We start from the raw sequence: 13,398 nt of genomic DNA, 5'->3' as shown, positions 1-13,398 counted from the left end.
TAATCTGTAATCCACTTGGGAGAAATCTTTATAGATTTCTGATATATGATAGGAGATTCTTTCTGATTTGGTTCTTAAATTCTGTTTATAATTTTAGACTTTTATGTTTCAGAGAAGTTGTGCCTTTTAAAATATATTTGTAAAACTGAAACTTTGATTACATCTGCCACATTCTCTTCAGTGAACTATCAGAAATATCAGGAGAACATTGATTTTTTTGTTTATTTGTTTATTATCTATGGCCTTTATAACTTCATATTAAATTTGCTTTCACTAATTGTTTTAGGTTGCATGAGCTGATCAGGTTGAAAGCATCAGGTGACAAGAAGCCTAACATTAAAAGCCTTTTATTGGATATTGATTTTCGGTAGGTTTACAAAGTATAATATTTATTCTCATTCATTGTCTCCTGCTTTTAATTGTTTTTCCTCTTTTTAATTGTTTATTACCTGTTCTAATTCTAGTTAACATTTAGAAGTAGTAATTGGTGATAAGGCACTTTTTCAGTCATATAAACTCCATATGAAATCTTCCATATTTCAAACAGAGGCTGTGAATTTCTCCTTTTTTTTTTCTTTTCCCCACTTTACCCTCTTCTGCCTCCCCCCGCCCCCCCTTCCTTCTGGTAAAGGAATTTCTCTTTTTGCTAGTCTGCTTCCTAAATTCTGTCCATGAATGTGCCTCATTGTCTTTGGCTTATAATTTAGTGATAAATTCCTACTGAGTGAAATTTCTTCTCATATACTTGTTTTCAAAGATAATTCTGAGCTTCCTCCAGGACTTTGTTTCATCATGCTGTTTTAAGTGTGATAAGGCATTTATTTAATATTTTTACCAGATGATGTGCATGTTGTCGTCTTTCACTGGACGTAGCCTAAATGAAGGGCATGCTACCTGGGGAATAGCCAGACCCCAAGGCCAAGGATTAGCAAACAGAGAGCTTCAGAGTCAAATGGTTGCTGATAGGTTGGAGCAAATGGATTTGAGACTGGGGATCGTGCCCGCAACCCAGGCGTGTGCCCTGACTAGGAATCTACTGGGGACCTCTTGGTTCATGGGTTGATGCTCAATCACTGAGCCACACTGGCTGGGCTCCATTTAAAATTTTTAAAACATAGAATCATAGCTTAAAGTCTTTTTTCCCCCACTTGCTGTATTTTAGGCATATTTTTAAAAATTGAGATATATTTCACATACATTTTTAGTATTATTCACAAGGTTGTACAATCATCACCATTGTTTAATTCCAGAATATTTCCATCACCTTTGAAACAAACACTTTCCTATAAGCAGTCTCTCTTCATTTCCCCGTTCCCTAACCCTTGGCCATCACTAGTCTACTTTCTGTCTCTTCCTGAGATTTCATATACATGGAATCATATAATATGTGACCTCTAGTGTCTGGCTTCTTTCACTTAGCATAATGTTTTCAAGGTTCATCCATGTTGTAGCATGATCAGTACTTCATTCCTCTTTATGGCTGAATAATACTGTATTATATAGACATACCAAATTTTGTTTATCCATTCATCAGCTGATGGACATTTGGGTTGCTTTCACTTTTCAGTCATTATGAATAATGCTGCTATGAACACTTGTGGACATTTTCTTATATGAATATATCTTCAAATTTCTTGGTTATTGTATTAATTTACTAGGGCTGCCATTACAGAATACAGTAGATTGGGTGGTTTAAACAACAGAAACTTATTTTCTCATAGTTTTAGAGATTGGAAGTCCAAGATCAAGTGTCAGTGGGTTTGGTTTCTTCTGAGGCCTCTCTTCTTATCTTGCAGGTGGCCGCCTTCTCACTGTCCTCACAATCATCTTTCCTCTGTGTGTGTGTATTTCTTCTTCTAGTAAGGACACCAGTCATATTCATTGGGGCCCACCCTAAGGACCTCATTTTAACTTAATCATTTCTTTAAAGGGCCTGCCTCCAAATATAGTTGCAAATTGAAGTACTGGGGGTTAGGGCTTTAACATAGGTATTTGGGGGGACACAGTTGAGGCCATATTTACCTAGGAGTAGAATTGCTAGGTCATATAATAGCTCTGTATTTAACTTATTGAGGAACTGCCAAACTGCCAAAACACAGGTAACTACATTTTGTTGATGGTTAGTGATGTTGAGCATCTTTTCATGTGCTTATGGACTAGTTGTTTATCTATTTGGAGAAATGACTATTTAATCCTTTGCCTATTTTTTAAAAAAATATATTTTTATTGATTTCAGAGAGGAAGGAAGAGGGAGAGAGAGATAGAAACATCCATGATGAGTGAGAATCATGGATCGGCTGCCTCCTGCAAGTCCCCCACTGGAGCTTGAGCCCAAAACCCAGGCATGTGCCCTTGACTGGAATCGAACCTGGGACCTTTCAGTTCGCAGGCCGAGGCTCTATCCACTGAGCCAAACCGGCTAGGACCCTTTGCTCATTTTTAATTGGTTGTCTTTTTATTGTTGAATTGAAAAAGTTCTTAATATATTCTGGATACTAGACTCTTATCAGATATATGATTTGCAAATAATTTTTCCTATTCTGTGGTTTGTCTTTTTACTTTTTATTTTATTGATTAAAGTATTACATATGTGTCCTTATCCTCCCATTGCCTACCCTCCACCCTGTCTTTTTACTTTTGATGAAGTCCAGTTATTATCTTTTTTCTTTGATTGCTTGTGTTTTAGATATCACATCTAAGACACTATTGACTAATACAAGGTCATGAATATTTACACCTGTTTTCTTCTTAGAGCTTTTTATTTTAGTTCTTATATTTAGATTTATTTTGAGTTAAATCTTCTATATGGAGTGAGGTAGGGATCCAACTTCATTCTTTTTGCATAGTTGCCTTGGCACCATTTTTTGAAATGATTATTCTTCTCCCCTTGAATTATCTTGGTACCTTATTGAAAACCAAATGACCATAAATACATGGGTTTATTTTTGGACTCTAAATTCTGGTCCATTAATCTGTGTCTGTCCTTATGCTAGTCCTACACAATCTTTTTTTTTTTTTTTTTAATATATTTTACCGATTTTTCACAGAGAGGAAGGGAGAGAGACAGAGAGTTAGAAACATCGATGAGAGAGAAACATCGATCAGCTGCCTCCTGCACATCTCCCACCGGGAATGTGCGCACAACCCAGGCACATGCCCTTGACCGGAATTGAACCCGGGACCCCTTAGTCCGCAGGCCGACGCTCTATCCACTGAGCCAAACCGGTTTCGGCGTCCTACACAATCTTGATTATTGTTGTTTTGTAGTAAGTTTTGAAATTAGGAAGTGTGAGTCTTCCAACTTTATTCTGTTGCAAGATTGTTTTTTGCTATTTTGGGTTCCTTGCATTTTATATGAATTTTAGGATCAGCTTGTAAATTTCTACAAAAAAATCAGCTGTGATTTTTTTTTATAGAGATTGCATTAAATTTGTAGATCAATTTGGGGAGTATTACCTTCTTAATTGTCTTCTATTTCATAAACACAAGAGTCTTTCCATTTATTTAGGTCTTCTTTAATTTCTTTAAATGATATTTTTTAGTTTTCAGCATATAAGTCTTGCAGTTCCTCTGTTAAAGTTACTCCTAAATATTTTGTTCTTTTTGTTGCTATTGAAAATTGTTTTCTTAATTTCATTTTGTATTATTCATTGCTATTGCCCTGATTTACTTTAAAAACAAACAAACTGTGGCCCTAGCCAGTTTGGCCAGTGGATAGAGTGTTGGGCTGCGGACCAAAGGGTCCTGGGTTCGATTCTGGTCAAGGGCATGTACCTAGGTTGCAGGCTCCTCCCCAGCCTGGGCCCTGGTCCAGGAGCATGCAGGAAGCAACCAATCTGTGTGTTTCTCTCACATAAATGTTTCTCTCTGTTTCTCCCTCTCTCTTCCACTCTCTCTAAAAATCAATGGAAAAATATCCTTGGCTGAGTATTAAGAAAAAAAAAGATAAAATATTGTGACAGAATACACATAGCATAAAATTGGTTATATTAACCATTTTAAATATACAGTTCAGTAGTGTTAAGTAAGTGAAGTACATTTACATCATTGTGCAACCATTCTCCAGAACTCTTTCACCTTACTTGGATTTACTTTTAATTTGAAAGATTTAAATGGCCCCTTAACTCTTTTGCCTTAAATGCCATATCTTATGGTTTTACCTTTCTTGAGCGTGAAGTTGAAATCTCTTGGTTAGAGTAGGCAAAGGGGATGTGGATAAAGTTATTTTATAACTAATGGAATACACTAATACTTTTTTTCATGTCTATAAACCTCTGTTGTGCTAAGGTTATCCTAGCTTAGTTTCTTTGATCCCGTACTGTGTTACTGAGTCAATTCTACAAAAGGTCAACATTGGGTGTTAAGAGAGAGCTGGTCTATTGAAACACAGGAGTAGCCAGAACGAATTCAGTCTGTTGCCTGTATTTACAGTATGGAGTGTGTGGGTTGGTTCGGGTTTCTCAGAGTTAAGTCAGGAAAAACTCCCTGAGGGTATGGAGTGGCAGTTGGCACTTTGACTTTGGTTTGTTGTTGCCCTACAGAAGGTCTGTCCAAGGCTGCAGAGAGCTGCCTCAACTCCAGCATTCTATGTAGATGTGCTGTAAATATCCTTTTCAGGGGTCCAAGATATGAAGTTAACATTTGCTAAGATGGATTTCTATATGCTCTAATTTTAGCATGAAAGATGTGAAACTCTATTTGGCAAACTATCATCCAAATAAAGTTATATAAAAAAATGGATTTCTTGGGTTCATTTCATGAACTGATTTTATTCAGCTCTTGATTACATTTCCTGTGTGTAGAGTATGTTTCACACTTGGTAACTGACTCATTTAAAGAGAATGAATGGCCAAATTAAATGAATGTCCTTTTGAGCAGTTTTCAAGTGCATGCTTTCTGATTGGTTTTGTTTGCTTTATTCAGTGGAGAGAATAATTCTTTGTGGCCAATTTCATTTTAAGAGGGTAATGTTGAGTGATTTTTCATAATTTAAAATATGAATAATTATGCTCCCTTGTTTGTATTCGATGAAACTTAGAGCTGAAATCTAGGCTTTTTTCTCTCTCTGGCCCTGCTTACTGCTGCCCAGGAAGTTTTGGACAACTGTGCTGTGTTGAATTTTATGTAAATAAGTTTTTCTCTTTTAATGAAAAAAAAAAAGACTATTGTGTCATTGTGAAGCAATAAAAAAAATGGAGAGTCAGTAGAAATATATATTTAAACGGATTGTATTTTTTTTGCTTACACAAAGCAATGCAAGAGAGAAGAAAACTCTCAAAAGATAGTTGACTCACAGCTCTACTAGTATTGACAGATATATATTAATTAAATAACAGATAATATATATTGTTAGCTATTTGGAATTTAGTTAAATAGGAAGTCATTTCTTTATTAGTGGTAATTGACATTGCCCCACAGTGTTTGGAATGTTCATTAAGTTACAGTATATAATTTAAATATTTTTCAGTTACCCTAACCTTTTGTTTATTTCTTCGATTCAGATATACTAACAGTATCGTAAATAATATTAAGGGATAACATAATGAGAATGGTGAACAGTTGTTCTCCATCTCCATAGAACAAGAAGAAATGGATTAGATTACAGGAAGGGAGATTTTGGTTGGACATAAACATAATTCCCTAACATTAGGGACATTAAAGCATATTAGCTGGTGTTTATTAAAATAATGAGACCTAACATTTCAGTATATGCTATTTAGCTGGCACTGTGTTAAGCACTTTACATACATTATCTCATTTATTCTTACCAAGGCCTATGATGTGGAAACTACTATGTTTCTCATTTGTAGACGAAGAAACTGGGGCTCTGATAGGTGAAATACTTACTAAGGTTACACTGCTAATAGGGTTTGAATCCAGGTCATCTGACCAAAGAGTCTGTGCTTTTAACCACAGCATACGAAGAAGAGGATAAGCAGGGTTACCCATTATAATACCATGGATGGTGAATCAGTTGTAGACAGTAATGGGTAACAGAATAGAGTAGACAAAGTTGTTCCGCTGTCGTGATCTGGCTAAAGAAGTCATAGAAGTAAGGATGTGTCCCTGATGTTTTTCAGTCTTTCCACTGTGCATTCCATAGAAGGATAATGTGATTCATATGTGAATTGTTTATAACAAAATTGTCAAAGTTCAAGATCCTATTGAGATAAAAATGAGGTTTCTATAGTATATGAAAAACTCAGAAATCAGCATGAAAGACATTAAGAACCATAAACATAAATGGAGAAAACAGAGACAGACAGTACAAATACACTTAAGGAATGAGGAAATCTCAGTCTTATAAGAAACCAAATAAATGCAAATTTAAACCATTATGTTAGTATGGATTTTGCTTATTAAGTTAGTAAAAATTTATAAAGTTAATACCCAAAGTTGGTACTGTCATTCATTGCTGATAGGCATTTTAAAGTAGTGTGTTACTACACCTGAAACTAATATAATATTGTATGTCAACTGTAATTGCAAAAAATTTTTTAATTAAAAAAATAAATTCTAAATAAAGTAGTGTTAGAAGAATAAAGTGATTCAACCAATAAATAAATATCCCTCTTTCCCAGCACTAATTCAGTAAATATGAAATGCACATACTTCTTTTTGTAATACAGTGGGGCCTTGACTTACGAGTTTAATTCGTTCCGTGACGGAGCTCGTAACTCAAATGACTCGTATGTCAAATCAAAAGTGAACGAGTGAGACACGTGATGCTGGGCTGATGTTGTGGCGTTCACTGTGACGTTCGCTGTGCCAACTAGCGGTGGGGTATCTGAAGCTGGCTCGTAATCCGAATTTTAGCTCGCAACTCAAAGCAAAAAATCGGCCGAGAGACGGCTCGTATCTAAAAAAACTCGTTAGTCAGGACACTCGTAAGTCAAGGCCCCACTGTATATTGAAAAGCATCCTATATAATAAAAGGCTAATATGCAAATCTACTGAACAGCCGAACAACCGGTCACTATGATGTGCACTGACCACTAGGGGGCAGGCGCTCAATGCAGGAGCTGCCCCCTGGTGGTCAGTGCACTCCCACAAAGGGAATGCAGCTCAGCCAGAAGCCCTGAGCCAGGCTTATGGCTGGCGAGCGCAGCAGCAGTGGCCGGAGCCTCCCGCCCCCTCAGCAGTTGGACATCCCCCAGGGCCCCTGGACTGCAAGAGGGCACAGGTCAGGCTGAGGGACCCGCCCCTGAATTTTGTGCACTGGGCCTCTAGTATTTTATAAAGCTAATCTGCAATAGACAAGAAAAACTTTGCATTAAATATTTTTTGTGTGAATCACAGAAGAAAATACAGTAATTAACAGCTGTTGAGCAGAAAGGTTGATTCAGTATTTTCCTTAAAGTTATTAACTATAAGTGTTCCATAGTTTTATCACTGATACATTAAACTTGGGAACATATTTTTATTCATCATCCACTGTTACCAACTAAGATTTGGGGAAAGCTTTTTATTTTTTTCTTAAACACAAATTTTGCCCTAGCTGGTTTGGCTCAGTGGATAGAGAGTCGGCCTGCGGACTGAAGGGTACTGGGTTTGATTCCGTTCAAGGACACATGCCGGATTGCTGTCTCAATCCCCATGCAGAAGGCAGCCAATATATAATGCTCTCTCATCATTGATGTTTCTCTCTCTCTCCCTCTCCGTTCCTCTCTGAAATAGAAAGATATATATATATATATATATATATTTAAAAAAAAACAACAAAAAACCCACTAATTTTTTTTAAAAAATTTTGTTTTTTTATTTTTTAGTCCTCACCTGAGAATATTTTCTCATTGATTTTTGGAGAGAGGGGGAGGGGGAAAGACAGAAATATCATTGTGAGAGAAACACATAGATTGGTTGCCTCCTGCATGAGCCAGGACTGGGGCTGGGCCAGGGAGGATCCTGCAACCAGGGTATGTGCCCTTGACCAGAATTGAACCTGGGACCCTTCGGTCCGAAGGCCAATGCTCTATCCACTGAGCCAAACCCATTAGGGCTGGGAAAGCATTCCTTATTTCAGAAGACGAAGCATGATGAAATTGACTTTATTAATGGTGTGATTTCACAGTTTTAAAATGTAGTTTATATTTATTTTTTGTTTAACTATGTCTGGACAAGTAACTCCAGTAATAAGCAAATTATTTTACAGGTATTCGCAGTTTTATATGGAAGATAGCTTTTGCCATTATAACATGTTTAACCATCACTTCTTTGATGGAGAGGTAAGAATTGTTAACATTATCTCTTTCTTCTCTTGTGAAGAAAAAATTCAAGAGTATCTCCTTTGTTATTTTTCTAAAGTCCCTTAAGATCAAATTGTGGCTGTTCCACCATTTACTCATAGAGATATTTTATTCATTAACTGAGAAGATATTGAGCATCTAGAAGTGATCACATTATTTCTCTTTCATGACTTTTCACTACTTTTTGGGTAAAGATCCACTTTCTTACCAAGGCCCACATGGTTTTGTGTGGTCTGAGCCCTGCCACTCTTCAGCCCCTCCTCTCCCTGCTCCTGCTTTGCTCTTTGTGTTCATCTCGAACTCTCATCTGGAACTGGCCTTCCCACCACAGGGCCTTTTGCCCTGCCATGCCCTCTGCCTTCTCCTCTCTATTTGCCTCGTTAACTTTACCTCATTCTTCAGAGCTCTGTTCCAAGTCATTTTCTCCAGCCTCCCCTGAGCCCCAGACAAGGTCAAGTTCTCCTTTGTGGAGTTAGGATACTATAATTAAACCAGAGGCCCAATGCATGAAATTCGTGAAAGTGCCTTGACCCCGCTGCCGCCTGGGCCGGGGGCCTCTGCTGCCTTTGCCTGGGCCCCCGCCCACTGTAGCTTTGTCCGGAAGGAAGGATGTCCAGAAGGATGCCTGGTCTAATTAGCATATTACTATTTTATTATTATAGATAGTTGTGTGGTTAGTTGTTTGATATCTGTCTCCCTGGTAAATTTCATGTTCCAGTTAAGGGGATTTATGATTTTATTAGATTACTCCTTAAAAACTAGTGTCTAATAAAGATGTGTCAACATAGGTTCATTAATTCTAATAAATGTACCCCTCTGGTGGGCAATGTTAATGGGGAGGCTGTGTACGTGTAGGACCAGGGCCATGTGGGATATCTCTGTATCTTCTTCTCAATTTTGCTGTGAACCTAAAACTACTCTAAAAAAATAGTCTTAATAAAAAGATAGTGGCTTAAAGGAAGCTTCTTTATATGATGTTAATAACGTCACTGTGAATAAACAACACAGCAGAGCTGATACTTCCACTCCTAGTTTGAGCTCTTTGTCAGTCCTATTACAAAATAAAAATCACAACTAACCAGTAGTCACACCTCCCAGGAGGTTTTGATTGGAATTATCAAGATCTCCTGAAGCATATCTGTGTGTGTGTGTGTGTGTGTGTGTGTGTGTGTGTGTGTGTGTGACTTTTTAAAGATAGTGAACCATTCTAAAGTATTTATTGTGCTTTAAGATAATAGCTAATGATAGAATGAAAACCAAGCAAGACTAAAAAAACAAGCATTTAGAAAATGAAAACAGATTCTGAATTGTTGGTTGGGATTGAAAATGAGTCTCCTGATTTAGTAAGGATAGCCAGTGACACACGCCTTCTTTCAGAATCAGTTGGGCATTGGGATATCTATTTTTCAGCTATTTATCTCTCTCTCCCTCTCCCCTCCTCTCTGAAATCAATAAAAATATACATTTTTTTGAAATATTTATTTTTTAGATATATTTTTATTGATTTTAGAGAAGAAGAGAGAGAGAGAGATAGAAACATCAATGATGAGAGACAATCATTGATTGGCTGCCTCCTGCATGTTCCTTACTGGGGATTGATCCCACAACCGGGGCATGTGCCCTTGACCGGAATCGAACCCAGGACCCTTCAGTGTCCAGGCCGACGCTCTATCCACTGAGCCAGACCAGCTAGGGCAGGGGTGGGCAAACTTTTTGACTCGAGGGCCACAATGGGTTCTTAAACTGGACCGGAGGGCCGGAACAAAAGCATGGATGGAGTGTTTGTGTGAACTAATATAAATTCAAAGTAAACATCATTACATAAAAGGGTACGGTCTTTTTTTTTTTTTTTAGTTTTATTCATTTCAAAGGGGCCGGATCCGGCCCGAGGGCCGTAGTTTGCCCACGGCTGAGCTAGGGCAATAAAAATATGAAGTGCCAGTTTTTAGTGATAATTGAGATGAAGAAAAGAGGATACTGTCAACATTGGTGGTATAAGCCAGCATCTGTTTCCATAGGTGTCAACATTAGGACCTTCAGTAACTCTTGACAGGACATTATAGCCTAGATTCTTACCTGGAAGTTTATGCTTAATGTTTTTAAAATTTGGTTAAGAGTTTAGGCCTAGTTTACTTGTTTATTTTCTTTTTTTCTGCTTTTAACTAAGGAATTTGAAGATTTTCCAGGAACATCATCTGTACTTTAGGTCCTCTTCATGTCGGCAGGTTAAGAAAGTACCAGGCAGTGCTTGAAAAATGATTAACCTTCTTGACACACTGTCCTTTGCTGTAGGACTGCCAGTAGGAGGTTAATAGTGACTCTCCTAGGGAAAGGGATTAGGATACGGTGCTTTTTCCTCTCATCAGTTGGGATTTAGTAGTAGGACAGTATATATTTTAAATACATACAGGTTTATTAAAGTTTAACATACCACTAAGCTTTAAAATCATATGCCACTCAGGATATTGTTAGGTGTTGATTTGCTTTTATAGATGAGTACGTACTTGAAAACTATTATAAAGTCAGTTGACTGGAGTTATTATTATAGATGTATCTCTCATTAACATCTCCCAAAACAACAACAACAACAACAACAAAAGATACATATTTTAGGCGGTAGTTATGTTAAGTTTGCAATTACTAAAAACACTTGAATCAGTTTGTTGGGAAACTGTGTTACTAGCATGGTCTCATGGCCTGGATACGAGTTGTTATTTGTGACCCTTCGTTTATTTACTTACCGTGCATGTTCTCAAAACCCTGTGTGTTTAACTGGTAATTGTAGCTCTTATTAAACTGAACACATGGTGGTGGACAGACCAGATAGGAAAGAAATGTGCCTTGTCTTTGTGTTCCCAGTGTTTGGCACAGTCCCTGCTTCTGTTTATTGAATTGAATTTAGAGTTTTAGATAGTTTTTCATGGGTAATGAGTTTCTCTCTTTTAGGTTACTAAATTTAGGTTTTTAATTTAACCATTTGAAATGTGTAGTCCTCTGATAGTGATGGTATTTGAATTTGCAATTTTAAAAACTTCCTTATCAAGAAACCCAAAGATAAAATCACACAGGGGCTGAATGAGGGAGGCTTGAGGATGTCAGTGAGGGACTCTGGGGTGGCAGGTGGGTGAAATTTCAGTACCAAGAGTGAGACCGAGCCCAGTGCATTCTCCTCCAAATAGGACGAAGTGCCTCCCTAATTTAGAAATGAATGTGTATTTTTCCAGGCTGCCCTTGAAGTATGCAGAACATTTTTACAGGAAGATAAAGGTGAAGGAGTCATTATGGTGACAGACCCTCCTTTTGGTGGCTTGGTTGAACCTCTGGCTGTTACATTCAAGAAGCTAATTGCTATGTGGAAGAAAGGTCAAAATCAAGGTGTGTAATTTATTACTTACTTCAAAATAAACATGTATCTGAGCATTTACTTTCTGTCAAATCAGATCTTGGTGAATCAGAGCACTAAAATATATATGCCTTTGTTTCTGGTCTTTTTTAAAAGCAGGCTTATTTGTTAATGTGGCATATTTTATCATCATGATACACTTTGTATTGTCCTGATCATGTGTTTTTAAAATGGCTTGTAGATAATTTTGTTCTTATGGGCATAAAGGGACATGAAGAATAGCAGTAAATTGTCTTTTTTTTTTTTTTTCTTCAGTAAATACAGGTATGGGCAAAAGTAGGTTTATAGTTGTTTATTTGGAAAATAATGCTAAAATAAATAAGTAATACTACAAAAATAAACTGTGTTTTGTGTACTCACAACTACTTTTACCCACCCCTGTATTTACTGAAGGGCCATGAGCCAGGTGGTAGAAATAGAGTAGTGACCATGTCAGCCACATAGCTCTGCCCTCATGCACCTTCCATTCCCTGCTCCTAAAGTCTCGCCCAGGACTCGAAGATAGCACCGACCTCTGGCCCAGAGTGCTAGGTCATGCCTGGATTTGGGGGGAAAGTCAGACACCCAGGGGCCAGAGAGTGGTTATCAGTGACACAGATACCTGGTCCTAGCGGTGGAGGAATGGATGAGGGTTATTATTCAGTTTCAGGTGGCTTAGGACTTCCAAGTATTTCATCCAATGATCTAATTAGTTTGTACAATAATTTTTTAGTTTCCAGCTTACAAGTTGATAAATTGTAAGAGCGTTAGGAGTTTGTGATCAAGTTTCTCAGTCAATTGTGCTACATAAATAGTGTGTTTTGGGGGACAGAATGCAAACGAAATCTAAAATATGACTCATAGTGTTAAGTATTCCACTTATTTTCAGTTCCTAAGTCACTTATCGGAGTGTATAAAGTCCATATTATTGGGGAAGCAATAAAGAGCTTTGTGGGCTTGAATTCCAATTCTTCCACTTATCAGCTCCGTGGACTTGAACCAATGACTTAAATCGTGTGGCTTCATTTTCTTCTATAAAATGGGATTATTAATATCTGACTCTAGAGGTTATTATACATAGACAATATATCAAAAGTACCTAGCATTGTGTTCAGCCTATATATAACAGCTGTATTCCTGCCTCTCATAAAAATTAATTTTATATTCCACTTTTTTGGTAACATCTCTACCTTTACATATACTATTGTGATATGTATGTTAGGATTACTTCATACGTGTAGCTGTGTTTAGATATAGGAGAACGTTTCCATTGTCTTTGTGAGAGGTCTGACTGTTCATGGTGCTCTGGTAGACATTCCTTCCTTTAGTGTGATTTAAATGTATTGAACGTTGTAGTTTCTTCTGATACCAGAAGCTTTCCAGTTATAGCTGTTATATTTTTTTCTTTAATATCAGTTTCTTATTTTCTTTCTCCTTTTTTTGTGATCCATTAGATAACAATCACAAAGAACTACCCATTTTCTGGATTTTTCCTTATTTTTTTGAATCCCGAATTTGTCAGTTTTTTCCAAGCTTCCACATGCTGGACTACCAGGTATAGTAACTATTCTGTCTTCTGGCATGGTTGGAGAGTGTATATTCAGCTTAAATAAATATCCTGATAAGACTATCCCATTGGTTTTAGTAAATGAAAATACTATAACTTGTGTGAAATACAAATCTAGTGGTATTTCAATGTCTGTTGTCCCTAGGGTGCTTATTTAAAATATGGATTTTTAGGTAGCAAAATAAACCTACTAAAGCAGTATC

General features: G+C 37.2%; 1 protein-coding gene across 1 annotated transcript in view; it reads left to right on the top strand.

The window, feature by feature from the left end:
* The window catches only part of ZCCHC4 (zinc finger, CCHC domain containing 4), a gene marked incomplete at its 5' end in the record, with an annotated part of 42,915 nt that overhangs the window by 9,382 nt on the left and 20,135 nt on the right, over nucleotides 1–13,398 (top strand). Inside the window, 4 exons of the mRNA XM_014548888.1 lie at nucleotides 287–367; nucleotides 8,153–8,225; nucleotides 11,471–11,621; nucleotides 13,083–13,183. Coding sequence (XP_014404374.1) covers nucleotides 287–367; nucleotides 8,153–8,225; nucleotides 11,471–11,621; nucleotides 13,083–13,183 — 406 coding nt within the window. The remainder of the gene's footprint in view (nucleotides 1–286; nucleotides 368–8,152; nucleotides 8,226–11,470; nucleotides 11,622–13,082; nucleotides 13,184–13,398) is intronic.

Source organism: Myotis brandtii, unplaced genomic scaffold (genome assembly GCF_000412655.1).
Source record: "Myotis brandtii unplaced genomic scaffold, ASM41265v1 scaffold525, whole genome shotgun sequence".
Taxonomy (NCBI): domain Eukaryota; kingdom Metazoa; phylum Chordata; class Mammalia; order Chiroptera; family Vespertilionidae; genus Myotis; species Myotis brandtii.
Note: the sequence above shows the minus strand (reverse complement) of the source record. Positions and strands in the feature narration are given on the sequence as shown.